The sequence below is a fragment of the Hyla sarda genome, chromosome 6 (assembly GCF_029499605.1).
Source record: "Hyla sarda isolate aHylSar1 chromosome 6, aHylSar1.hap1, whole genome shotgun sequence".
NCBI lineage: Eukaryota > Metazoa > Chordata > Amphibia > Anura > Hylidae > Hyla > Hyla sarda.
Window position 1 is genome coordinate 99,384,675 of NC_079194.1, and position 27,475 is coordinate 99,412,149.

The 27,475-nt window shown below is 43.2% G+C and overlaps 1 protein-coding gene across 2 annotated transcripts in view; it reads left to right on the plus strand.

The window, feature by feature from the left end:
• SYNPR (synaptoporin) overlaps positions 1–27,475 on the plus strand; it is a 322,200-nt gene that overhangs the window by 246,322 nt on the left and 48,403 nt on the right. For both annotated transcript variants that reach the window (XM_056524521.1, XM_056524522.1), the window contains one exon: positions 3,658–3,856. In XM_056524521.1, coding sequence (XP_056380496.1) covers positions 3,658–3,856 — 199 coding nt within the window. The remainder of the gene's footprint in view (positions 1–3,657; positions 3,857–27,475) is intronic.

Sequence of the window (27,475 nt, forward strand, 5' to 3'; positions counted from 1 at the left end):
TGCAGGATAAATATGGCATTACATGGCATCCAATTAAAATGAGTCATCCAGAGCAGTACTTGCATTGACTCTCCACTAGGGCTAATAGAAGGTGGTCCTAAATAGAGGATTTTCCTGATCACTAGGATGCCTGGGGCAGAAAGAAGAAAAAGAGTCTTTATCATGGGCGCACAACCGTACTGGTGGCTCAGAGTGATCGCAGACATGGATTTAATGAAAATAAAAACATGTTTTATTTAGTTGACGAAGAGTTTCGAGAGCTTGTGCTGTTTTTATCAAGTCCTAAATAGGGCACATTGGCAAGGGTTGTCTTAATGGGACAGCCCCTTTAAGCTGCAATGGCAATGTGCAACATCTTACAACTCTTAAACAGTAGACTGAGGTAGTATATTAGTTTAATGTATTAAATGATATCAGAGCTATGAAACATCATTTTTATTCTTTATTTAATTGTGAAGATGGCATTATATATGAACCAGTTGGGCACATGCAATATTTCAAGCAGTAAAGAGAAAAATTACCATGCAAGCCTTTTAATTTACAAGCTCTTTGGAGAATAGGCCATATATAAATGTAGTATAAACCTGTCTGAAGCCATTACTTCTTTTAGGATCAGATGCTTATTATAAGAATGCTTTTAAGATCAGTTCATGTGCAATGTGGTTTGTATTTAAAAATAGCCACAATGCTGTGATTGATCCATTACATGATGGACAAAAGCAGCTCCCAATAGACCCCACTGAGCAATAATGGGGTCTTTTGGGTTCTGACATGATGTCCCATATTTAAAAGTCTATGTATATACATCTTACTTATACCCTTAAATGGTCACTCTCATTAAAACTAATTTTTGCTATTGCACTCCTTATGGTAAATAAAAAATATTACTAATATATTTTGTTTAAAAAAAAAAGAGGTTGTCTATGTTTTATCTTTGTTTAAAAAAGCTCAAGAGCACATTTTCCCCATCTCGTACTCAGACTTTGGACCGAAGCCCAAACACAGGAAGTGCAGCCTGGAGTGCTGAGGGGGGTGTGTCAAACCAACAGCATATGGCAATTAAATGTGAGAGGAGCTATGATTGTATGAGGCTGGACACCCCCCCCCCCCCCTCACCACTCCAGGCTGCACTTCCTTTGTTTGGGCTTCGGTCCAAAGTCTGTGTATGAGATGGAGGAAAATGTGCTCTTGAGCTTTTTAAAGCACAAACCAAACATAGAAAACCTCCTTTTTTTTTAAACAGAGTATATTAGAAATATTTTTTATTTATCATAAGGAGTGCAATAGCAAAAAATTAGTTTTAATGAGAGTGACCATGAACATAAGAAAAAAAAGTGAGGGTTGTCTCAACTTCCGAATTCTTTATATTGCATTCAGCTATCTCAGTGGCTCAAATAGAAAATGAATGCAGCAGTGATGCCCATGCATGTCCCACCATTCCATTCAGCCAGCAGAGCCAAAGCCCCATTCCCAAGATCACAGCAGTCAGAACCCCCCCCCCCCCACACACACACCCCCCGTGATCAGATAGTTGATAACTTTGTGGGTTGAAAAAGCCTGTTTAACCATTTATTTTATTTTAGGAAACTGATTTACAATTCACATGGAGGTTAGTTTAGCCAAGCCTGTGAATGTCTGGGCCTTTAGACTGTTACCAACTGAAATATTAATATGTGGTCAGTGCTAACTGTTTAAAGTACATTAAAGCATACTACATCAAAGCAGGAAGCAATTGTTAATTGTCTCCCAAGAGTATTGAGGGAGTTAGTTTCAGATATTGGTCATCTTATGTAAAGTCATTTACATTTTTTAACATTGTAGTTGTTCTATCAATACCTTCCAAGTAACAAATTATATCCGTTGTTTCTGACAGTTAATTTAAGGGGTACTTAAAAGACAAGTATCATGTAAAAAAAACGTATCCCTTATCCAAAGTAAAGAGGATATACTGTTTAGAGCCCTGGCTCTCCTTTACAGCAGCGCGTCATGACCTCCACCCGAAGCGGGGGCAACCCTGCCCCCTCTATATAGTTCTATGGGAGAGCCGAAGATTGCTGAAAGGCTCTCCTATAGAACTATATGGAGGGGGCATGGTGGCCCCCGCTTCAGGCGGGGGTCATGACGCGCCACTGTAAAGGAGAGCCGGTTCTCTAAACAGGAGATTGCAGGGGGGTGCCCCAGCACTCAGACCCCCCGCTATCTAAAACGTATCCCCTATCCTTCAGTGTCTTTAACGTATTGATGACACAAAAAATGGTATAATCATTTACCATGATACTAGTCCATCTTTGAGCCAAAGCACCCCAGACCAGGAGGCATCAATTTCATCCACTTTGGCTAAGGTAGCAGCTGGCTAAAGCAGGGGTCTTCCTGAAGACCAGGTAAGCTTAGACCCACCCCTGATCAGTAGAATGGACTGACATAAATGCAAATAAATATTAAAGAGGTTGCAGCATTCCTACACATGTTACATAGGGAATGGATAAGTGCAGTCCTGTGCTTACCCACAGTCACTATCCCTGCTTACTAGAATATCTGCCCTAAGTGATGGATCCTCAACCGGGCAACAGTCCCTGTAAGCACAGTGGTGTAACAAGGTGCAAAACAATAAACAAAACACTGTACAGACGTCAAGGAAGCAGGTCGGGATACAAAACATGCAAAATACAAGAAATGAAACAACCAGATACAAGAAATTAAATAAACACATAAACAGATTGCAAGTGGTCAAACAAGCCAGGTCCAAACCTAGACAGCAGCAAAGGTACTAAATCAATAAACAGAGAATAGTATTGTCACAAGCTGAGGTGAGAATACACAGGTTTAGGAGGCAAGGAGTATACAAGAGCTAATGCAAAATAACTGAACACAAGCAAGGACTGAGCAGACTAACAAGATATTTATATGCACCTGAGAAGGTTGTGTATGCTGAGACCTGATGTAATTGGCTCTAGGTCCAGGCCCAGTACTATTGCGCTTTTTTTTTTTTTATTAACCCTCCATGCCCGGGCTGCAAAATGAAACAAAAAAAACTTTAACCTGCCTACGTTCCCACGTTGCTCCGATGTCGGTGTCCCGTTCTCTGGTCCTGGTCTTCTTCCACAGCGGGACATTGCTGCGGCCCGTGATACGCTGAGAGCAGCGTGACTCACCGCCACGCAGGAAGCAGTAGAAGACAGGGACTGGAGAATGGGACACAGACATCGGAGCAACAGGGGGACGTAGGGAGGTGAGTTAAAGTTTGTTTTGTTTCATTTTGCAGCTTGGGCACGGAGGGTTAATTTAAAAAAGCGCCATAGTACTCCTTTAAGTCAAAACCAGATCCTATGCATTATATCGCCACAGCCCTTTGAAAAGTACAAGGGATAATATCTTCATCTATAACATATTTATGGCCGATCCTAACGATAAATGCCCCGTTCATATAGTTCTCACTATACATTCTATGTGATTATCATACAGAAGCCTGTTACTTGTTGCATTGCTCTAAAAGTAATATTTTAACCAATAATACGAACCACCATGTATCCTATAAAATATTTATGGCTTTCACCGTATGAACTGTATAATGCAATATATTTAATTGAATCAAATAATACTGTGCTCCCCATGAGATTTATGTCTTGTCTGTGAATTGTGTTCTCCTCTGTTTTTTAGGTTGCATCAGGTGAATTTTGATGCCCCCACATGTGAAGGGAAGAAAAAGGAAAATCTCTCGCTGATAGGAGATTTCTCTTCTTCAGCTGAATTCTTTGTCACAATTGCCGTCTTCGCTTTCCTCTACTCTCTGGCAGCCACAGTTGTCTACATCTTCTTCCAGAATAAGTATCGGGAAAACAACAGGGGGCCCCTAATTGTAAGTCTACCTGTCACTTTAAATACTGAGCAAAGTGAGCAATGTACTTTAATTGTGATAATCTAAGAAAATACAGTTCTGTTATTCCTATGCACATACAGAATTATTGTCCCCCTCACTGAGATTAATGAGCAAAAACTGGGAAGTCATGTCTAAGCAGTATCAAAATGGAAAAGATTACATAAAAAGGTATGTCCTACTCAGGGGCTTAGCTATAGGAGGTAAATAGGTAGTAGGAGCACAAAGACTTTGATGTCTGAGAAGTCCCAAAACCCCTTTGCCACATAAAAAGACACAACATTATTGTCATGCCCCACAGGTGTGGACCCACTGTGCCACAAGTGGCAGCCGGCCATGCAGGCAGAATGGGGCTAAACTGTCACTTAGAAATAGCGCCAGACTCAGCAATGCTGATAAAGGTATTTATTTACAAACTGCAGAGTTCAATAAACAGGCACGGATCAGGAGCCAGGTACAGCAGACAGCAAGACCTAGCAATGTAAACAAATAAAAGCAGAATGTACAAACTTTCTGATGCCCCGTACAGCAGGGATGGCCTCTTTATATAGGGAGTGCCTTCCACAGATTGGAAGGGGAACCACTAGGGATTGCACACCAGCTCCATAAAACATAGCTAGTGCTCGTGCGCGGCCCTTAGTGGACAGAGCAGAAAAACACATGACAGACCAGGAAATGCAGCAGGAACATGGCACCCAGAATGTCGCACGGTGCAGGTAAGACCCGGGGCACATCGTACGCTGGTGTTTGGCAAACAACATTGTTACAATTATAAATGAGACAAATAAGTGGGGGCCTGTTAAAGATCAAATGTTGGAGCTCAAGAGCTTCAAGGTATGCTTTTGGCCCAAATACTTAAAGGGGTTATTCACCACAAGCTGACAATAGTATTTACCTGCCAGACAGTAATGGACATGTTTAGAAAGGATCCTTGCTTGTCTTAGGACTAAATGGCTGTGTTGTGAGTCCACCAGAATGCTGCTTTCTTTTTGCGAAAAGGCTATTTCCTGCTGAAGTTCCCTCCCTTCAACTACAGTCCTAGGATCCCTTATTTGTAAGTGGGAGGTCACTTTTCTCCCTCCCACACATTAGCCACCCAACACTCTGCTCTGCTTAAATCTACAGTTACCTGCAGCCCTGTGGAGAATGATCTCCCTCTCCCACCCAGCAGTCGCTCCCCCATTTAAGCTTTGACAGGTTCCCTTTCAACACCTGATTAGTGATGTCTAGGGCTGCACTGCAACTTGGAAAAAGCTGAAACAGCACTCATTTTGTATGCTGCTAAAAAGGAACATCGGGCAAAGATCACATAAGGATTGCAAGACCAGCCATCAAACACAGGTACAGACACCATTTTGAACTACACTAACTTTACTGCCCCTGTAGTAAAGACAAATAAAAACAATCTCAGATTACCCCTTTAGGCTCTCAACTACCTTCATCAGTTCCCTAGCTAATAAATAAAATGGTAGTAATCATGTACGAATACAGCTTCATTCATGTGAAGGAACACAGGATCCCTGTTCTCATGTTCAATGGGGATCCCAACAGTTAGACTTCACTACTAATCACTTACTACCTCCTATGGATAGTTGATAGTTGAGAAAAAACTCTTTAAAGGGCTATTCCATTCATTATCCATTTAGACAGTAGATGTGCTTTTGAAAAATAATTCCTCCTAAAAGGTTTTTCATGGTTTTTAACTTTAGACCATGATGCTTTCTGGCAGAACTATTTCATTGCTTAAAGGGGTATTCCAGGCAAAAACGTTTTTATATATATCAACTGGCTCCGGAAAGTTAAACAGATTTGTAAATTATAAAGGAGTTGGAGAGGCTCTTGTCCGACTACCCACCAAATAAACCCGGGCTACCTAATTAGACACCTATACCCAAGGTGTCAAAATGTTGTATGTCTGTAGAAAAATATATATTAGGGCTCAGGGTTTGAGACAACTGGACAGGTGATATTTCAGGTAATATTTCAATTTAATAATAATAATATGCAATGTGACAATAGAATATAAGATAAAATGTGAATAACAGCAACTGCGTCTCACAGGGCCCTTGTGTAGGCGCAGCACCAACTATTAAAAACTATAACATATGTATAGCATAATGTATAAAATATAAAAATCCTTATATAAAATTAATATAAAAATAGAGAACACTATAAATATATATAGGGGAGAGGAATCTGGGTGGGGGAATCTTAGTCCATCCACAATAGTCAATTATCTCCTCTCTTGAAAAAGTCCTGCTAATATAGACAGATTCCGGTATTTTAGTAACCAATAGCAACCATAAGGTTAGTCACCCGTAGCAACCATTCAGATGTGTCCGGCTATCGTGGTAGTTCGCAATTCAACACTTTAGTAGATAATATACTTGCTATTTGCAGACAATATTCAACGTAAAAGCTTGTGTGCAGTCACTATTAGTATGCATGCATATTTGTACGGTACTTTGTATCTCACCGCTCCCAGACACTGATGCGCTGAATTTCACGGGGATGCTGCGATCTCCTCCTGTTGCGCTATGGAATCCCGCAGTGTGTTAACACTGAGTAGCTCTCTTGGCATGAGACAGCATCACCAGAGACTCGGCCGTCTCCCACGGTGGTGATGCTGGTAGACGGTGGGCTCCGGGTGGTGCCGCAGAATCGCTGTAACAACACCACCCGGAACCCACCGTCTACCAGCATCACCACCGTGGGTGACAGCCTCTTTAAAGGGCTATTCCATTCATTATCCATTTAGACAGAAGATGTGCTTTTGAAAAAGAATTCCTCCTAAAAGGTTTTTAGCTCTAGACTTTTTCACCTGAGCATAAAAAGTCTAGAGCTGAAAATCCAACATCTAGCAGAAAAAGAAATACGGATTTTTTGGACTATTAAATCTCTGAAGTCCTATGAAGAATGGGAACTGATCCCTCGAGGCCTTAGAAATTTTAAGGAACCCTCACAGTTCTTGGAAGACAGTGCGTTTCTTAAATCATGGTCTGAAACGGGACAAATTTGTCCGGGACAAAACTGATTTTGATAATGGGAAATTTTTTTCTGGATATACCAACTTTAATAAAAATAAACCACGATATAATGGAAAGAATCAATACCCAAGGTCCAGACAAAATCAAAGAAATATAACTAAGAAAGTCGTTAAAAAAAAATGACTTTCTGACCACGGAGTCGGAGACAAGTAGTTCAGATGATGCAGGTCCAAATACCACAAGTAAAACGGCAAAAGAAAATCCTGGAAAAACAAAAGAAAAAAGAAAAGAAAAAAACAAGGAACCGCATAAGGAAGGCCCTTTAAGAGACGGACTAGAAGGGGCCGTGGGAGGAGGGGACGCGAATTCCATTGCCCTGAGAAACTTCAAAAGGAAGAAACAAGTGGCTTGGCAAGATTGACTGATTTAAGAAATCTAAACCAAACTGAGACTGCCGCCAATTCGGCTATAGTAAATCTTACAGATATTTCTCTCAGTGATGCTGCAATTTCTGTTTTATCACGGGGGCAAAATTTTTGTTTTCCTGAGCCATTTGACATTGTAGAATTTGAAATTGATTTATTTAAATCGGTTAGAAAATTAAACCTACGTAAGTTTTTTACAAATAAAACAGGTGTGGAAATTAAAGATAAAAAAGAAGCAGAAGTCCCCTCAACCATTAATGTATTGGGTTTCACCCCTTTCAGTGCGGCAGATGAAGCGGAGATTTCCTGCCTGGTCGACCTCACTGAACTTTTGGGAGGGAATTTTTCCACTGATGAAACATCAGAGAATTATGAAGTATTTACTTGAGGTATAAAATCTACCTTTTGCCCCCCTATTGCACCAGGCAGAAACCTTGATTTATTTTCCCATAAAGTTATGGAAGAAGTCAGGGCATTAAAATATCCTATAGAAAGCAGCATCTTAAACAGCGAGGAGAAAAAAGCTTTGATGTGGCTAAGATCATTAAACAATGTAATTTTCAAACAAGCCGATAAGGGCGGTAACATAGTCCTGCTCACAAGGGATTACTATGTGAGCGAGGCTATGAGACAGTTAAAAATAATTCAGCCATATATGAAAAACTAAAGTCCAACCCCACTGAAAAAATTTCCCAAAAATGTAAAACTGTACTTAGAAGTGCAGTGGAAAAAGGCATCCTTTCCACAGAAACGGCATTAAAACTGGTCCCCCCACATCCTAAGTCTCCATCCTGGTATTTTCTACCAATAATACACAAGGGGCCCCATTGTGGGTGCCCCCCCCCCCCGGGTGCCCCATTGTGTCAGGGGTGGGCTCCATCACCGAATGAATTTCTAAATTCTTGGATTTTCTTTTAAGACCCTTATTAAAAAATGTTCCTTCGTTAGTGAAGGATACAACTGAATTCCTGGCAGTTCTTTCCGATGTAGAGTGGCAAGAAGGGAGCTTGCTAGCCTCGATAGATATCGAGTCACTCTACACAAATATCCCTCAAGACCTTGGTGTATTTTGTATTCGAAAATTGTTGGAACAAACAGATAAAAGTGAGATGTGTGTGGATTTCATCTGCGAGGCTCTGTCTCTGACCTTAACCAATAATACATTTTTGTTTGACAATATTTGGTACAGGCAGACCTCCGGAGTGGCCATGGGCACTCCGGTGGCCTGTACTTTTGCCAATTTATTTGTTGCTTTTTTTTAAAGGGAATTTATCTTTTCTTCTACTAATCCATTTTTGAGATTTATTAAAAGGTATTCCCGATTTGTTGATGATATTTTCAACACTTGGATTGGGTTGGAGGCAGACTTCTCGGATTTCATCACACACACATCCCATAATAACATGAACCTGAGTTTCACATACAATACAAGTCTGTCCCAGTTAGAATTCTTAGATGTATTGGTGTCGGTTTGCGATGAAGGGTTGGTAACTGCTGGTTATAGAAAACCAACATCAGGAAATTCCCTGCTGCATTACAGCAGTTACCACCCAGAGCACGTAAAAACAGCTATCAGACTTAGGAGAATCAATAATACTGAAGAAAGTTTTTTAAGACAGGCAAAAGAACTCTCTAACAGGCTGGAAGATAGGGGATACCCCCCCCCCCCCCCCCCCCGAAATTCTTGAGAAAGCATTCAATAGAGCTCTAGCACAAGACAGGAGATCTCTCCTGAGACACAATGTTCGGAAGAGGGGGAAACAAGAAGAAAAATGTACCTTCTCGTTTAAATATAATCCTTTAAATAGTGTCATAAACGCCGCTATAAATAAACATTGGAGTCTATTGCAGAATGATCCAGCTTTGGCTGAGATCACCAGCAATAGACCCATGATAGCTTTTTGTAGAGAAAAAAATTTAAGGGACTCCTTAATCTATAGTAAGTTTTCTTCCACTCCTGAAGATAAAAAGAATTGGCTCCTATTGCAAGGAAACCACAGATGTGGTAATTGCAAATGGTGTCCACAACTAATCACTGGAAAAAGGTTTAATCTTGATTGAGTTGATATTCATTTACAAGATTTTTGCTGTTGCAGCACTATCAGACCAATGCATACCAGGTTTCGGGAACATCTTTATTCTCTCAAAAGCAAAAAAGGCTCCCCTAGAATTATAGACCATGTATGGGAAACCCACAACGGCAACCCCTCGGCACTGCGCTTTTTTGGGATCGAGAGAGTACATTGCCTGGGCATGAATGATAAACTAGATTTGGGCATTTTTATATAACTTTGAGTCATACTGTAATTTCTTTTGTCTTACAGCGTGTTTTTGTAAATTTTATATAATGTTTTTAATCACATTTTTTGTACACAACTATTTTGTATATCCCCACCCCTCACAGGTCACGCAGATATTTACCGGTGGCTATGTTGTGGGCGTGTATAGTCTGAAGAAGTGCGGAAGCACGACACAGCTGTTGCCAGCCGCTAATACCTGCCTGACACTGCACCTCCCTGCATGAATTTATGGATAATATGAAATAAAGATAATCGTCAGCACAACGTACCTGGGTGAGTGCCGTCTTTCTTTCTACACCTATTAATTAACAAATCTGTTAAACTTTCCGCAGCCAGTTGATATATAAAAAAAAGTTTTGGCCTGGAATACCCCTTTAAGAAAAAGATTCACCACTTCCCCATAAGATTTAAAGGGGTTGTCTGCTAATAGAATATGGGTGATCTATCATCAGGATAGACCTTTAATTTGATAACAGTGTTAGAAGCAGGGATTCTAGATTCAATGGCCACCAAAGAAAATAATCCCGATGGCTACCCTCCATCTATACAGAACATGTACATGTCCATTTTTAATATGTGTCAAAATGAAGCAAAGGATGGCCTGGCACTTACAGGACTAAGGCTACAGCATCAATAAAGAAAAGCTGTGGTGGAGTGCATAGGCAACACTGTGTTAACGTTGATGTCAGTGGTGCAAAGTCCAAACACAAGAATACAAAGATGCATGTGAATGTTCAGAAAAGCAGGACTGCACTCACCAGTTTTCAACTGAGCTTTATTTCAACATTCCAGGTAACAGGAGTAGGTGTGTGGAGGGAGGTGGGGGACGTAAACCAGAACAGTCTGTTTCACGCTAGTAACAGCGCTTCTTCAAGCCGGTATACCGGCTTGAAGAAGCGCTGTTACTAGCGTGAAACAGACTGTTCTGGTTTATGTCCCCCGCCTCCCTCCACACACCTGCTCCTGTTACCTGGAATGTTGAAATAAAGCTCCATTGAAACCTGGTGAGTGCAGTCCATTTGTAATACATTGTAATCATTGCTGTTATTGTTGAAGGCACAGAACATATTATCTGAAGGATACAGAGGTGTATTTAGGTTTTTGACTAATCTCATGCACCCTCCCAATCTAAATTTGCCTGCCCCTTTTTTTATCAAGACCGTTCCTGTATAAGACCACTCTTTCCTCTGTAAACTCCAGCCTTCCCTCTCTTGGATCCTCCCTCTCTGTTTATGCTATACTCTTACCTCTTTGGGTTCCCCCTTTTCCTCTTTGCACATTAAACAGGGATATGGAGTGCCTATTTGTATATTTTCTTGTTGTGTAGCATTTCAAATGTTCAAAGGTTTCAAATGAGGTGGCTATGTCTTGCGGTAAGGCTGTCCTCTCCCAAAGAAGTACTGCCCTAAACGTATAGTGGTTGTCACAGTGTCACTAGTACCACCCCCTCCTTTTCTGCCAAATATTTAAAAAGAAAAAGAAAGATAATCCTGCTCTGAGCTGCTGCTCCCTGATAAAGTGCTGTCCTAGTCCTTGGCCCTGATGGCGTAGTTAAAGATACAGGGCTGGTAAGATATATTTATGAATCATTACATAAGTAATATACCCTTGGGCAAGTGATGGCCTTCAAAGTAATCTCCAAAAAGGACTGTCCTGTGGAAAATTTGAGAAACATAATGGTATCAAGACTGAATGTTCTTTAGATACTTTGGTGGGCCAATACCACCCCAGTGAAAAACACCTGTGTCAAATTTTGGAGAGCCAGTTTTATTTCATATTGTACATGTGCTATATGTAGGAAGACAGAGAGGAGCAATATCTTTGTCATCCAGCCCACAAATGGGGCTCAACAGTTGTAAAACATGAACAAGTTTTCAATCTTTCTCCAGAAAATAAAGACTTAAAGAGTTATCCAGTAGGAGGTTTTTTTTATTTTTTATTTATTTATTTATTTTTTAATGAAGAATGCCCACATACCAGTAAATAAAAAATAAAAAAAAACCTTTCCTACATCCAGTGTTTCCACATTGCCCTCGTGAAACAGAGGCTGCTGGGGAGCGAGGGAGGCATGTATATGAATATGTTATCAAAATGTAAGCCTGCCATTTTATTGCAGCAGTAAAACCAGAAAGAAACCATTGTCACGATGCCGGCTGGCAGGTAGTGGATCCTCTGTGCCAGAGAGGGATTGGCGTGGACCGTGCTAGTGGATCGGTTCTAAGTCACTACTGGTTTTCACCAGAGCCCGCCGCAAAGCGGGATGGTCTTGCTGCGGCGGTAGTGACCAGGTCGTATCCACTAGCAACGGCTCAACCTCTCTGGCTGCTGAAGATAGGCGCGGTACAAGGGAGTAGACAGAAGCAAGGTCGGACGTAGCAGAAGGTCGGGGCAGGCAGCAAGGATCGTAGTCAGGGGCAACGGCAGGAGGTCTGGAACACAGGCTAGGAACTCACAAGGAAACGCTTTCACTGGCACGATGGCAACAAGATCCGGCGAGGGAGTGAAGGGGAAGTGAGGTGATATAGGGAAGTGCACAGTTGATAACACTAATTGGAACCACTGCGCCAATCAGCGGCGCAGTGGCCCTTTAAATCGCAAAGACCCGGCGCGCGCGCGCCCTAGGGAGCGGGGCCGCGCGCGCCGGGACAGGACTGACGGAGAGCGAGTCAGGTACGGGAGCCGGGGTGCGCATCGCGAGCGGGCGCTACCCGCATCGCGAATCGCATCCCGGCTGGAGGCGGTATCGCAGCGCCCCGGGTCAGTGGATCTGACCGGAGCGCTGCAGTGAGGAGAGTGTAGCGAGCGCTCCGGGGAGGAGCGGGGACCCGGAGAGCTCGGCGTAACAGTACCCCCCCCTTGGGTCTCCCCCTCTTCTTGGAGCCTGAGAACCTGAGGACCAGACTTTTGTCCAGGATATTGTCCTCAGGTTCCCAGGACCTCTCTTCTGGACCACAACCCTCCCAATCCACTAAAAAGAAGGTTTTCCCTCTGACCTTTTTTGATGCTAAAATCTCTTTGACGGAGAAGATGTCCGAGGAGCCGGAGACAGGAGTGGGAGGAACAGATTTGGGAGAGAAACGGTTAATGATAAGTGGTTTAAGAAGAGAAACGTGAAAGGCATTAGGAATACGAAGAGAAGGAGGAAGAAGAAGTTTGTAAGAGACAGGATTAATCTGGCACAAAATTTTGAAAGGACCAAGATAGCGTGGTCCCAACTTATAGCTAGGGACACGGAAGCGGACATATTTAGCGGAGAGCCATACCTTGTCTCCAGGGGAAAAAATAGGAGGAGCTCTTCTTTTCTTATCCGCGAATTTCTTCATGCGTGAAGAAGCCTGTAAGAGAGAATTTTGGGTCTCTCTCCATATGATGGAAAGATCACGAGAAATTTCATCCACAGCGGGCAGACCAGAGGGCAAGGGGGTAGGGAGGGGGGGAAGAGGGTGACGGCCGTACACCACGAAAAATGGGGATTTGGAGGAAGATTCAGAGACTCTAAAATTATACGAGAATTCGGCCCAAGGTAGAAGATCTGCCCAGTCATCCTGGCGGGAGGAAACAAAATGTCGTAAATAATCACCCAAGACCTGGTTAATTCTTTCTACTTGTCCATTGGATTGAGGATGATATGCCGAAGAAAAATTTAATTTAATCTTGAGTTGTTTACAGAGAGCCCTCCAGAATTTAGACACGAATTGGACGCCTCTATCCGAGACGATCTGCGTAGGCAACCCGTGAAGACGAAAAATGTGTACAAGAAATTGTTTAGCCAACTGAGGCGCTGAAGGAAGACCAGGAAGAGGGATGAAATGTGCCATTTTGGAGAATCGATCAACGACCACCCAAATAACAGTGTTGCCATGGGATGGGGGTAAGTCAGTAATAAAATCCATACCAATCAGAGACCAAGGCTGTTCGGGGACAGGCAGAGGATGAAGAAAACCAGCGGGCTTCTGGCGAGGAGTCTTATCCCGGGCACAGATAGTGCAGGCTCGCACAAAGTCCACCACATCAGTCTCTAGAGTCGGCCACCAATAGAAGCGAGAGATGAGTTGCACAGATTTCTTGATGCCCGCATGACCTGCGAGATGGGAGGAGTGACCCCATTTGAGGATTCCGAGGCGTTGGCGTGGAGAAACAAAGGTCTTTCCTGGAGGAGTTTGCCTGATGGAGGCTGGAGAAGTGGAAATCAGGCAGTCAGGAGGAATGATGTGTTGAGGAGAGAGTTCAACTTCAGAAGCATCTGAGGAACGAGAGAGAGCATCGGCCCTAATGTTCTTATCGGCAGGCCGAAAGTGAATTTCAAAATTAAATCGGGCAAAGAACAGAGACCACCTGGCCTGGCGAGGATTCAGCCGTTGGGCAGACTGGAGGTAGGAGAGGTTCTTGTGATCGGTGTAAATAATAACTGGAAATCTTGATCCCTCCAGCAGATGCCTCCATTCCTCAAGTGCTAATTTAATGGCTAGAAGCTCTCGATCCCCGATGGAGTAGTTCCTCTCCGCCGGAGAGAAGGTCCTAGAAAAAAAACCACAAGTAACAGCATGCCCGGAAGAGTTTTTTTGTAGAAGGACAGCTCCAGCTCCCACTGAGGAGGCATCAACCTCCAATAGGAAGGGTTTAGATGGGTCAGGTCTGGAGAGCACGGGAGCCGAAGAAAAGGCAGACTTGAGCCGTTTAAAGGCGTCTTCCGCTTGAGGAGGCCAAGACTTGGGATCGGCATTTTTTTTGGTTAAAGCCACAATAGGAGCCACAACGGTAGAAAAATGTGGAATAAATTGCCTGTAATAATTGGCGAACCCCAAAAAACGTTGGATGGCACGGAGTCCGGAGGGGCGTGGCCAATCTAAGACGGCAGAGAGTTTGTCTGGATCCATTTGTAGTCCCTGGCCAGAGACCAAGTATCCTAGGAAAGGAAGAGATTGGCATTCAAACAGACATTTCTCTATTTTGGCATAGAGTTGATTGTCACGAAGTCTCTGAAGAACCATACGGACATGCTGGCGGTGTTCTTCTAGATTGGCAGAAAAAATCAGGATATCGTCCAGATATACAACAACACAGGAGTATAGGAGATCACGAAAAATTTCATTAACAAAGTCTTGGAAGACGGCAGGGGCGTTGCACAGGCCAAAGGGCATGACCAGATACTCAAAGTGTCCATCTCTGGTGTTAAATGCCGTTTTCCATTCATCCCCCTCTCTGATGCGGATGAGATTATAAGCACCTCTTAAGTCCAGTTTGGTAAAAATGTGGGCACCTTGGAGGCGATCAAAGAGTTCAGAGATGAGGGGTAGGGGGTAGCGGTTCTTAACCGTGATTTTATTAAGACCGCGGTAGTCAATGCAAGGACGTAGAGAGCCATCTTTTTTGGACACAAAGAAAAATCCGGCTCCGGCAGGAGAGGAGGATTTACGGATAAAGCCCTTTTTTAAATTTTCCTGGACGTATTCAGACATGGCAAGAGTCTCTGGGACGGACAGAGGATAGATTCTGCCCCGGGGTGGAGTAGTGCCCGGGAGGAGGTCGATAGGGCAATCATAAGGCCTGTGAGGAGGTAGAGTCTCAGCTTGTTTTTTGCAAAAAACGTCCGCAAAGTCCATATAGGCCTTAGGGAGACCGGTTACAGGAGGAACCACAGAGTCACGGCAAGGGTTACTGGGAACCGGTTTTAGGCAGTCCTTGGAACAAGAGGGCCCCCAACTCTTGATCTCCCCAGTGGACCAATCCAGGGTTGGGGAATGAAGTTGAAGCCAGGGAAGTCCAAGGAGAATTTCAGAAGTGCAATTGGGGAGGACCAAAAGTTCAATCCTCTCGTGATGAGATCCGATGCACATTAGAAGGGGCTCCGTGCGGAAACGTATGGTACAGTCCAATCTTTCATTGTTTACACAATTGATGTAGAGGGGTCTGGCGAGACTGGTCACCGGGATGTTGAACCTGTTGACGAGAGAGGCCAAAATAAAATTTCCTGCAGATCCGGAGTCCAAGAAGGCCACAGCAGAGAAGGAGAAGGCAGAGGCAGACATCCGCACAGGCACAGTAAGACGTGGAGAAGCAGAGTAGACATCAAGGACTGTCTCACCTTTGTGCGGAGTCAGCGTACGTCTTTCCAGGCGGGGAGGACGGATAGGACAATCCTTCAGGAAGTGTTCGGTACTAGCACAGTACAGGCAGAGATTCTCCATGCGGCGTCGTGTCCTCTCTTGAGGTGTCAGGCGAGACCGGTCGACCTGCATAGCCTCCACGGCGGGAGGCACAGGAACAGATTGCAGGGGACCAGAGGAGAGAGGAGCCGGGGAGAAGAAACGCCTCGTGCGAACAGAGTCCATATCCTGGCGGAGCTCCTGACGCCTTTCGGAAAAACGCATGTCAATGCGAGTGGCTAGGTGAATGAGTTCATGTAGATTAGCAGGGATTTCTCGTGCGGCCAGAACATCTTTAATGTTGCTGGATAGGCCTTTTTTAAAGGTCGCGCAGAGTGCCTCATTATTCCAGGATAATTCTGAAGCAAGAGTACGGAATTGTACGGCATACTCGCCAACGGAAGAATTACCCTGGACCAGGTTCAACAGGGCAGTCTCAGCAGAAGAGGCTCGGGCAGGTTCCTCAAAGACACTTCGAATTTCCGAGAAGAAGGAGTGTACAGAGGCAGTGACGGGGTCATTGCGGTCCCAGAGCGGTGTGGCCCAAGACAGGGCTTTTCCAGACAGAAGGCTGACCACGAAAGCCACCTTAGACCTTTCAGTGGGGAACTGGTCCGACATCATCTCCAAGTGCAATGAACATTGGGAAAGAAAGCCACGGCAAAACTTAGAGTCCCCATCAAATTTATCCGGCAAGGATAGTCGTAGTCCAGAAGCGGCCACTCGCTGCGGAGGAGGTGCAGGAGCTGGCGGAGGAGATGATTGCTGAAGCTGTGGTAGTAACTGCTGTAGCATAACGGTCAGTTGAGACAGCTGTTGGCCTTGTTGCGCTATCTGTTGTGACTGCTGGGCGACCACCGTGGTGAGGTCAGCGACAACTGGCAGAGGAACTTCAGCGGGATCCATGGCCGGATCTACTGTCACGATGCCGGCTGGCAGGTAGTGGATCCTCTGTGCCAGAGAGGGATTGGCGTGGACCGTGCTAGTGGATCGGTTCTAAGTCACTACTGGTTTTCACCAGAGCCCGCCGCAAAGCGGGATGGTCTTGCTGCGGCGGTAGTGACCAGGTCGTATCCACTAGCAACGGCTCAACCTCTCTGGCTGCTGAAGATAGGCGCGGTACAAGGGAGTAGACAGAAGCAAGGTCGGACGTAGCAGAAGGTCGGGGCAGGCAGCAAGGATCGTAGTCAGGGGCAACGGCAGGAGGTCTGGAACACAGGCTAGGAACTCACAAGGAAACGCTTTCACTGGCACGATGGCAACAAGATCCGGCGAGGGAGTGAAGGGGAAGTGAGGTGATATAGGGAAGTGCACAGGTGATAACACTAATTGGAACCACTGCGCCAATCAGCGGCGCAGTGGCCCTTTAAATCGCAAAGACCCGGCGCGCGCGCGCCCTAGGGAGCGGGGCCGCGCGCGCCGGGACAGGACTGACGGAGAGCGAGTCAGGTACGGGAGCCGGGGTGCGCATCGCGAGCGGGCGCTACCCGCATCGCGAATCGCATCCCGGCTGGAGGCGGTATCGCAGCGCCCCGGGTCAGTGGATCTGACCGGAGCGCTGCAGTGAGGAGAGTGTAGCGAGCGCTCCGGGGAGGAGCGGGGACCCGGAGCGCTCGGCGTAACAACCATTAGTATGAGATGAATGCATCAAGAACAAACATAATAAAGCAGAGAGGGCCCCATCAAAAAAGCCCCAAATAGGCTCCCTGAATCATGCTATTACATCTAACAGTGAAGAAAAAAGAGGACATAGAGCTTGTTAGCCTCTACTTATCCCTTCCAGAAGACGAGGGCAACATTACTCTTTGGCTGTTCCCAACCGTGATATTCTGAACTGAGCCCGGTCTTCTCACAGGCCCCATAGCAGTTACATGGGTTACCTCTGTTGTAAATGTCCCTTGTCCTAAAAGGAGAACTTTATAGGTATAGAAAAGAGACCGCTATAGTCTCAAAATGCGCCTGTACAGAACATCTATACAGAACATGTACATGTCCATTTTTAATATGTGTCAAAATGAAGCAAAGGATGGCCTGGCACTTACAGGACTAAGGCTACAGCATCAATAAAGAAAAGCTGTGGTGGAGTGCATAGGCAACACTGTGTTAACGTTGATGTCAGTGGTGCAAAGTCCAAACACAAGAATACAAAGATGCATGTGAATGTTCAGAAAAGCAGGACTGCACTCACCAGTTTTCAACTGAGCTTTATTTCAACATTCCAGGTAACAGGAGTAGGTGTGTGGAGGGAGGTGGGGGACGTAAACCAGAACAGTCTGTTTCACGCTAGTAACAGCGCTTCTTCAAGCCGGTATACCGGCTTGAAGAAGCGCTGTTACTAGCGTGAAACAGACTGTTCTGGTTTATGTCCCCCGCCTCCCTCCACACACCTGCTCATGTTACCTGGAATGTTGAAATAAAGCTCCATTGAAACCTGGTGAGTGCAGTCCATTTGTAATACATTGTAATCATTGCTGTTATTGTTGAAGGAACAGAACATATTATCTGAAGGATACAGAGGTGTATTTAGGTTTTTGACTAATCTCATGCACCCTCCTAATCTAAATTTGCCTGCCCCTTTTTTATCAAGACCGTTCCTGTATAAGACCACTCTTTCCTCTGTAAACTCCAGCCTTCCCTCTCTTGGATCCTCCCTCTCTGTTTATGCTATACTCTTACCTCTTTGGGTTCCCCCTATCTTTGTCATCCAGCCCACAAATGGGGCTCAACAGTTGTAAAACATGAACAAGTTTTCAATCTTTCTCCAGAAAATAAAGACTTAAAGACTTTTTTATTTATTTATTTATTTTTTAATGAAGAATTCCCACATACCAGTAAATAAAAAAAATAAAAAAACCTTTCCTACATCCAGTGTTTCCACATTGCCCTCGTGAAACGGAGGCTGCTGGGGAGCGAGGGAGGCATGTATATGAATATGTTATCAAAATGCACCTGTATACTGGCTAATCAAGAAAGATACAGATTTCCACACTGCATGTATAAAGATTCCTTTCAAGACGGTTCGTGCCGACTAGCCCCGGACTCATTATATCTGCTTCTAGTGCCTTGTCATAAAAGGAGAAATATGAACAATATATTAGAGAATAACCAGTAACAAAAATTCCCTCAAATGGATTTGTGAGAGCTATCAAGTGTAGTTACTATATTTCTGTAAAGGTTTTTTTTTTTTTTATTCAATGATTCAGAATAAGTTCTTCTTTAGGAATGAATCATCTAAAGAAGGTGCAGGAATATTATTGTGTTCTTTTGCATTGGGGAAAACTATTTATAAGTCACCAGCAGAGACAAGACATGTCATTTGTCTCTGCAAAGATCACTTAGTATTTCATATTCCGTCAAGTTCACTGCACCAAGCACATCTCAGAACAAAACAATGACAAGGATTATGGACAGGATTAAAAAGATTTGGACAGGGAGAGTCCTCAGGCAAAACAAAATGCAAGTTTCCAAGGAAACAGGCCACTGATGAAGTTTTGAAGAAACAAAAGCCCTTATCAGATGTAACCTTTAAAAACTTCTGCTTTTGTTCCTAACATTAGAACACAGATGTTAAACTATGTAGGTCAATTTTAGGAAGGGGCCAAAGAGACAGCAAGAGGATTACCAGAAATTGGTCTAAAATGACTGACAGAGATACGCTCTAGGGTATATCATTAAAATGTTATATTTCTATAGTTACTATTATATTTTTGTTTTGCCTGAGCTATTACCTACATTGAGCTGAATGGAAACAGTAATAATACCTTTGTTATAGCTAGCTATCCCTGCTTTAAAAATGGTGAAAAGCAAGTTTATTCATTGGGGTCGAACAGTCGGATGGGCGGTGCTAAAGCATGAAAAGCTGGCACCCCACTCCTCTCTCCCTCAACATCCCATCCTTCAGTACCAAGCTCGGACTGTCAGCCAAGGGAGGACAGGGCAGGGACGGAGAGAGGAGAGGTGTACCAGCTTGCGGCTTCTCAAGTTTTGGCACCGCCCATCCGTTCAGGCGCAATGAATAAACTTGCTTTTCGTTGTTTTTAAAGTATGGGCAGCTATAACAAAGGTACGCAGGTAACAGTTACACTTTAAGACAAATCCTAAAAAATTGCAGCCTTTGCGCTGGCCACTGCAATTACAGAACTTAAATTAGGGGTAACAATTCATCGCTTTTAGCTTGCGCTGTATATACTGGGTGGCAGTCATCTGATTATCATGAAGCATTACAAAGATATAACATGGACGACTTAGGTCCTATGGGATCGTTCATACATGCCAGCAACATCACAGGCTAAACTGGAAGAGCGCTGTAAAAAAGGAATCACAATGACCTTGTGCAAGTGATTTATAATACAGTGTGTTACCCCTGCTCCACAGTCTTTACTGCTTATAAATACAAATAGCAAACAGGTACTAGGTTCCATCCAAACCTTTCAAGCAAACTTATATTCAAGTCTACCTGGGCTGTAACGTTGTGTAGGTAAGTAAGATATAACCATATATGATAAAGTCCATAAAGACACTACTCATGGACATCCACCAATCATATCTTCATAATTCCTTTATTCTGATAATTTTTGTTCCAATAATACTTTACATTATTTCATACAATTGTCAAGATCTACATATTTCGGGGTATATGCTTATATCTCACTTGCCTACGGATCTATAAAGAAATAAAAAAATGATGATTGCTACCATCCTACCCTTCCTCTCCTCCTTGTATTAGTCACGGAGCATGCTTACTAAATTATCCTATAGAAGATAGTGGTCATTAGTGCAGGAACTCATGGGAACAGAGTTCATGTACTTTTTCCACAGCAGTAACACTGTTCCCATTAGCGAGAAAGCTGCAGGACCAACCTTTGAGTGAAAATCTTGGGTGAGTTCCCACACCTTTTTCTCAGGACTTGGCCCCTGTCATTAGTACTGACTTGATGTGTGCTTGTTAGTAGTGTTGCTCGCGAATATTCGCAAAGCAAATTTTATTCGCGAATATCGCATATTCGCAAATTCGCGAATATTCGCGAATATAGCACTATATATTCGTAATTACGAATATTCGTTTTTGTTTTTTTTTTCTCACAGTACACATCACAGTGATCATCCCTCTCTCCTTCCAGCTTGTGTGGTGTAAAGAAGGCTCTAATAGTACTGTGTGAAACTGGTGTGCGAATTTTCGCATATACGAAAATTAGCATATGCTAATGTTCGCATATGCGAATTTACGTTTATGTGTATTTTTATGTAAATTTTCGCATACGCGATTTTTTGCGCATGCGAAAATAAAACGAGGATATTACGAATATGCAAATATTCGCGAATATATGACGGATATTCGTCCATATATTCGCGAATATTCGCGAATTTGAATATGGCCTATGCTGCTCAACACTACTTGTTAGATGATACATTGCCTTTAAGAAGAAAACAATGCTTTTATCATACAGTATGCTTGATTCTTATTAAACTTAAAAATCCCACTGTGGCTGATTCTTATAGGCAAACTGCCAGGAGGCAATATTTATATTGATACTGGAGCCAAATGTTCTTCTGCATTGTCCAAAACGTGCACTACAATTGCCACCTTCAAAACCAAAACCATAAAAACAATAGAAGGCTGCTGCACATATTTTCTGACCAGAATTCCAGAGCGGAACCCGGCTTTGAAAACAGATAGTACAAAGGAGTCCTTAGGCTCTGTTTTACTACCATCATGGCTTCTTTTAATACCCAACCATAACGGCAGTGGCCACCCATTTAACACGAATAACTACTGTGTCTGACAAACCCCATTGACTTATAATGCGATCCGTCCAATTCTGTTATTGTGTCTGTAGTTTTGACAGAAAGAATATTGTAGAATGCTGCTCTTTTTCTTACCTTCAAATCAAACAGAACTACTGACAAAGACACACACTGATGGTAGTGTGAAAGAAGCCTTAGATGGTGTCAATTTAGGCTAGACATCTACTAGTTGGCTTCATCTGTGCCAGAATTTGATATGGAATTTTTTTTTACCATATCTTTTCCATAACCACTGGGCAAATTCCTCAACCTTGTTTACTCACAATGTAGTTCTTCTAGGGGAGAATCCTTTACAGAGTCATACCATCCAATAGCAAAAATTATAGAACAATTAAAGCTGGGCCTTATCTCTTCAAGGGCCCCATATCAAGGTCTGCATCTGTGGTACATTTACCCTTACATGCAGCATAACTACGTGAAAATGGACTAGGCAAAAAATCTTACTCATGAAGACCAAACAGATGTACAAAAGTCATATTATAGGACAATAAAGAGGGTAGACAGAAAAAAGATGGACCCTATGGAGTCGCTGCTCACGACCAAAATATCCAGCACAAAGGTGTAGAAGAAAAAATGCCAAGAGGCACTGTATTTATTAACTTCCAATAACACGTTTCGGAGGGTATCTCCTCCATCATCAGATTGTGCTGTATATTTTGGTCGTGAGCAGCGCCTCCATAGGGTCCATCTTTTTTCTATTTTCCTGTCTACATGTTTATGGGAGAAGACTTCATCCTCTCCCATCTGGACCTTGGGCTTGCAGCTGGCTACCACCCACCACCTTCGCCTGAGTAACCCTAAGGGGTTGATATGCCTGTTTTCTTCACTTTCTGGTGAGCGAACCACCCTATAAAGTCTACATCATTATAGTCCTGCCTTGGACTTTTTGGTGCTAAGGGTAATACACGATGTGCTGTCCTCTGTCTCCTTGTCTTTTTCTCCCTCTGCATATAAATAAAGAGGGTAGACAGATAAAAATGTATGGGGATAGTATTCTGCAGGTATGATGTGGAATCTTTTGGTCAAACACTTAGCATTACTTTGCACAAAACATGATGGTTATAGCTCACAATAAGTTGCATAATACAGTACATTTGAGAGTCCAACTCCCAACTCTCTGGATGACACACTTGATGTTTTCAAAATATGAATTTTCTGAAACAATTTTTAAGCTGTTACCAAGGCTACCAAGACATTTCAGACTCCAAAAATGCTTTAGAAGTCAGGTTTCTCTCAAAAAGGCTCTTAGCTGTCTCCCATACCTACTGTGCTGCTGGGGGTCTCTAGTAGACTACCCCATGGGACAGCATTCCATGCCAACTTGCAAGTAGGTCTACACACATTTTCAAAGCATCTTTTAAACTCATCCCTCTGCTCCTCTTTCAAGTGAGCACACACTCAACTCAGTTTTATCTAAGCAGTTCTCTTCCAAGGACCCAGGGCAGCAAATATGCACAATTGTTGATCCCTTTCTCTAGACTGCCACTTTATTGGCCTCCATTGTATTAGCTTTGGCTCCAATACTCTTCCAGTCTCTCTAGGACTCTCTTCGAAATCTGGTGGCTTCCTTTCAGCGACCACATAGAGTCACTATAATGCAAAAATCCCAGTGCCTTATTGATTCATGGGTCCTACACTCTAGCTTTCCCGGGGAATACCATGACCACTATCTCTAGACCTCTTTGCACAGTCCTTACTTCATCACTCTCTTCTTTCATGCAAGCCAACAGCACACTACTTTGTGGTCAAATTATTGGCCTACTCAGTACACGCTACTAGTGCAGGCCTCTCACTGAATTCTCTTACTAGTGGTGCCAAACACCTTCCTTTTTTAAGGATCCCTTTTGCCTTTGCCTAGTAGCATTGCAGTGCAACATTTTGGCCCTCATTTACTATTGCAAACCCAACATGTTTTGTCAGGTTGTGCGCCAGATTGAAAAAAAAAAACACTGACTCTCCATTTTACTAAGAAAACCAGAAAAAGGGGCAAGGTCACTGAAAAGGGGCGTGTTCCCGACATTTTCACAAAAACCATATTTACATAAACATATTTACTAAGTTTTAATAATATGGTGGATTTCAGCTGAGGAAAACCCTACAGATCAGAGCATGTGTAAAAAAAAAAAAAATGTAGGGAAAGTGGAAAATGTAGGGAAACCTTAGTAAATACCATTGAAAAGTGGAACAGTGGAATTAAACCCCACAAAGAAACCTACACTCCACTCTTAGTAAATCAGGACCTGAGTCTATAACATTTACATTATATCTATTTGGGGCTTTTATCACAGTCCATGCTAGCAGCAGCCCCTCCTTCTGCAAGCTTTCAGCCAATAAACCATGTTTTCAGGTGCTTAACTACTCTGACGGGGTCATAGTAGGCAAAATTGATGCACATGTGAAATTTGTGCACAACACTTTGTTGCACAAAATACAGTCACAGTAGGAAAACTGTCACATTGAAAATTTGCAAAAAGTTATAGAGCATAAGGTACTGAGCAGATTGATTTATAGTTTTGTAGAAAAAGATTAAGTAGAATGTGCAAATTATTTATTGAAATTTCTCCTCTTTCTGAGCTAAGTAGTCAAGTGGGTGGCCCTGTGATTGACAACTTTCTCAACACTTTGGCATTGAGGTAGGTTTGAGGGCAATGACAGGGTGTTTTCCCCAGTCCCTTATCCTAGGTGAGCTAGCAGAAATGCTCATCAGGTGCCTAATTAATGAGGCCAGTAGAACTGTGGAAGTTTTCATATAACGTAAGGAAACAGAATGGTCTGGGCTCTCCCCAGAAGACAGCAAGGTGGCTGTAAAGGGGGAATGCAGAGGTCCTTGCGAGGAGCACACAGCCAGGCGCTGTGAGTGACCCCAACAGTTATGTGGACAAGACAATGAGTCTTCCTGCACACAGCAAGCTGCAAACGCTGTGTGTGTACAGTGAGTAAAAGGTTGCAGGAAACTTGTGTTTTAACTGGCAGGGAAAAGCCCTCCAGTTGATAGTCAGGGCATGCTGACACATGTAGTTAGTGACTGGACAGCCTAGGATTTTGTTTGTTCCTCTGTTATGTTTTTATTTATCCTGCAACCTGTCTAATAATGCCGGCGAGGAGCCAAACTTGCATAAAGAACTGTTGTTTGACTGCTGAATGAAGTAGAAACGTTTCTTGTGGCTGTGTAAAGGACAATCCCAGAGCTAAGCCAAGGTGAAATCCCTACAACACATAAACATAGCTGTCAATCACTGAGTAGGACCACCTACTTGACTATTTAACCCAGAATGAGCAAAGATTTGGATGACAGGTTATCCTGATACTTTTCCCACAAAACTACATAATCTGATCAGCTCCTTTTGCTCTATAACATGAAACCTGCAGATTGACAGGTTCCTTTTAATCCTGATAGAAATGTCAAGGACACAGCAGGCAGGTACTGTATAGACTAAACAAACTTGGATGACACTAAAAACACAACGGTCTAGGCACAAACATACATTTACGGTACAAACATATCTGATAGATATAGATAGCAAATAGTGTTGCTCGCGAATATTCGCAATGCGAATTTTATTCGCGAATATCGCATTTTCGCATACGCGAATTTTCGCATATGCGAAAATAAAACGCGAGTATATTGAATATGTGAATTTAGCGAATATATGACGAATATTCGTTTATATATTTGCGAAATATCACGAATTCGAATATGGCCTATGCCGCTCAACACTAATAGCAAATACATTCAGTTAAGGTGAAGATGTTATACAAGGTTGTATGTTTTGCCCATGCATGTCACACCCACTCACTGATGCATATGGCTGTTTGCAGTCATTAGAGATGAGCGAATCAAAGCTGATGAACCAAAAATTGTTACAAACTTCATGAAATGTTCGATTCGCAACGAATGCGAATATCACCGCAATTCTATCGCGCAAATCGCTTCATTAGACTCCATTTACTACGTTCTAGGCTCCAGGTCATCTAAAATGGCGGATCCACATGTCAATACATGGGGCAAGGAATGCTGGGAAGGCAAGGTGGGAAGGAAAGAAGGCGGGAAGGCCCTGAATCACATGCAGGATGCAGCCTATCAGCAGCCAGTCACCCCTGTGATGTCACAGCCCTATATATTCAGCAGCCATTTTGTGGCTCGTCATATCATTCATTACACTGCATACAGATAGGAAGGACATCACTGTGTGTGTGTTACACAGAAAAGCTCATTCCAGTAGCGTTTCACATCGTAGTCACATCAGCATTCTGGTGGACAGAAAGCAGTGGTTTTTTTTCACTGAAAAGGATTTTTACTGCAGCCATTAACCTCCCAGTCACTTTCTTCAGCATAGTATTACAGAGAGGGGCAGATAGCTGTGTGTTGCCTCATACATTTCAACAAGCTCCCTCAACTTCATAAACCTTAGCAGAGGAGGCAGGAATAATTTTTCAGTGCAATTCTGTGTCTTTGTTCCACAACAAATCATCTGCTGGTTATACTAGTCTGTAGAAGGTACAATACCCAGCAGTCCATTCCTAATAGTCTTTGACAGAGTGCACTTTTGTGTTTAGTACACAACTTTTTTGCGCTGCAGCACTGTTGTGTACTGCTGGTTTTGAGCAAAAATATGTTTTTTTTAAGCTTACTGTGCCACATTTTTCTGCCCTCATGAGTGCATACCACAAATCTACATCTAAGTGGTATACTATTTTGGGCCTGTTAATCTGTCAAGGGCCTACATACTGTGAAAGGATTGCCAAAAGGAATCACAGGCTGGTGTTTTATTCCAATACGTTTATTAAGCGTACTGTAGCGCATTTTTCTTCCCTCATAAGTGCATACCACATACCTACATCTAAGTAGTGTATTATTTTGTACCTGTTAATCTGCCAAGGGCCTACATACTGTGAAAGGACAGCCAAAAGTAATCACCGGCTGGCGTTTTACTCCAATATGTTTATTAAGCGTACTGTAGCACATTTTTCTGCCCTCACAAGTGCATACCACATACCTACACCTAAGTAGTGTACTATTTTCAACCTGTTAATCTATCAATGGCCTAGATACTGTGAAAGTCCAGGCAAAAGTACTCACCGGCTGGTGTTCAACTCAGATACTTTTATAAGTGTACTGTAGCGCATTCTTCTGCCCTCATAAGTGCATACCACATACCTACATCTAAGTAGTGTGCTATTTTGTACCTGTTAACCTGTCAAGGGCTTACATACTGAGAAAGGTCAATCAAAAGTAATCACCGGCTGGTGTTTTACTCCAATACGTTTATTAAGCGTACTGTAGCACATTTTTATACCCTCATAAGTGCATCCCACATACCTACATCTAAGTAGTGTACTATTTTAAAACTGTTAAACTGTCAAAGGCCTAGATACTGTGAAAGTCCAGGCAAAATAAATCACTGGCTGGTGTTTAACTAAAATACGTTTATTTAAGTGCACTGTACAGCATTCTTCTGCCCTCATAAGTGCATACCACATACGTACATATAAGTAGTGTATTATTTTGTACCTGTGAATATGTCAAGGGCCTAGATACCGTGAAAGTACAATCAAAAGTACACACCTACTGCTGTTCTAGAAAAATACTGTTTTAAGCGTAGTGAAGCGAATTGTACTCCCCCATATATATATACGCACTAAGTATGTCAGGCAGAGAAGTGCCAGGATGTCGACAGAGGAGTGGCAGAGGCCTAAATTCATCAGGCAGAGGTCGCAGCAGACTAGGGGCGAGTGGCAGCAGGAGTCGCAGCGAGAGGCCTAAGCTCCCGGTATCAGCTAGCGGTCGTGTCTCGACCAGTAACCCATCTGCCGTCATCGATTGGTTGACACAGTCATCCACTTCATCACAAGTGACATCTGATACCCCCAGTCAACAGTCAGTTGGTTCCTCAGACACAACCCTCAGTTGGCATGGCCCGGGAGCAGTATCTGTCCT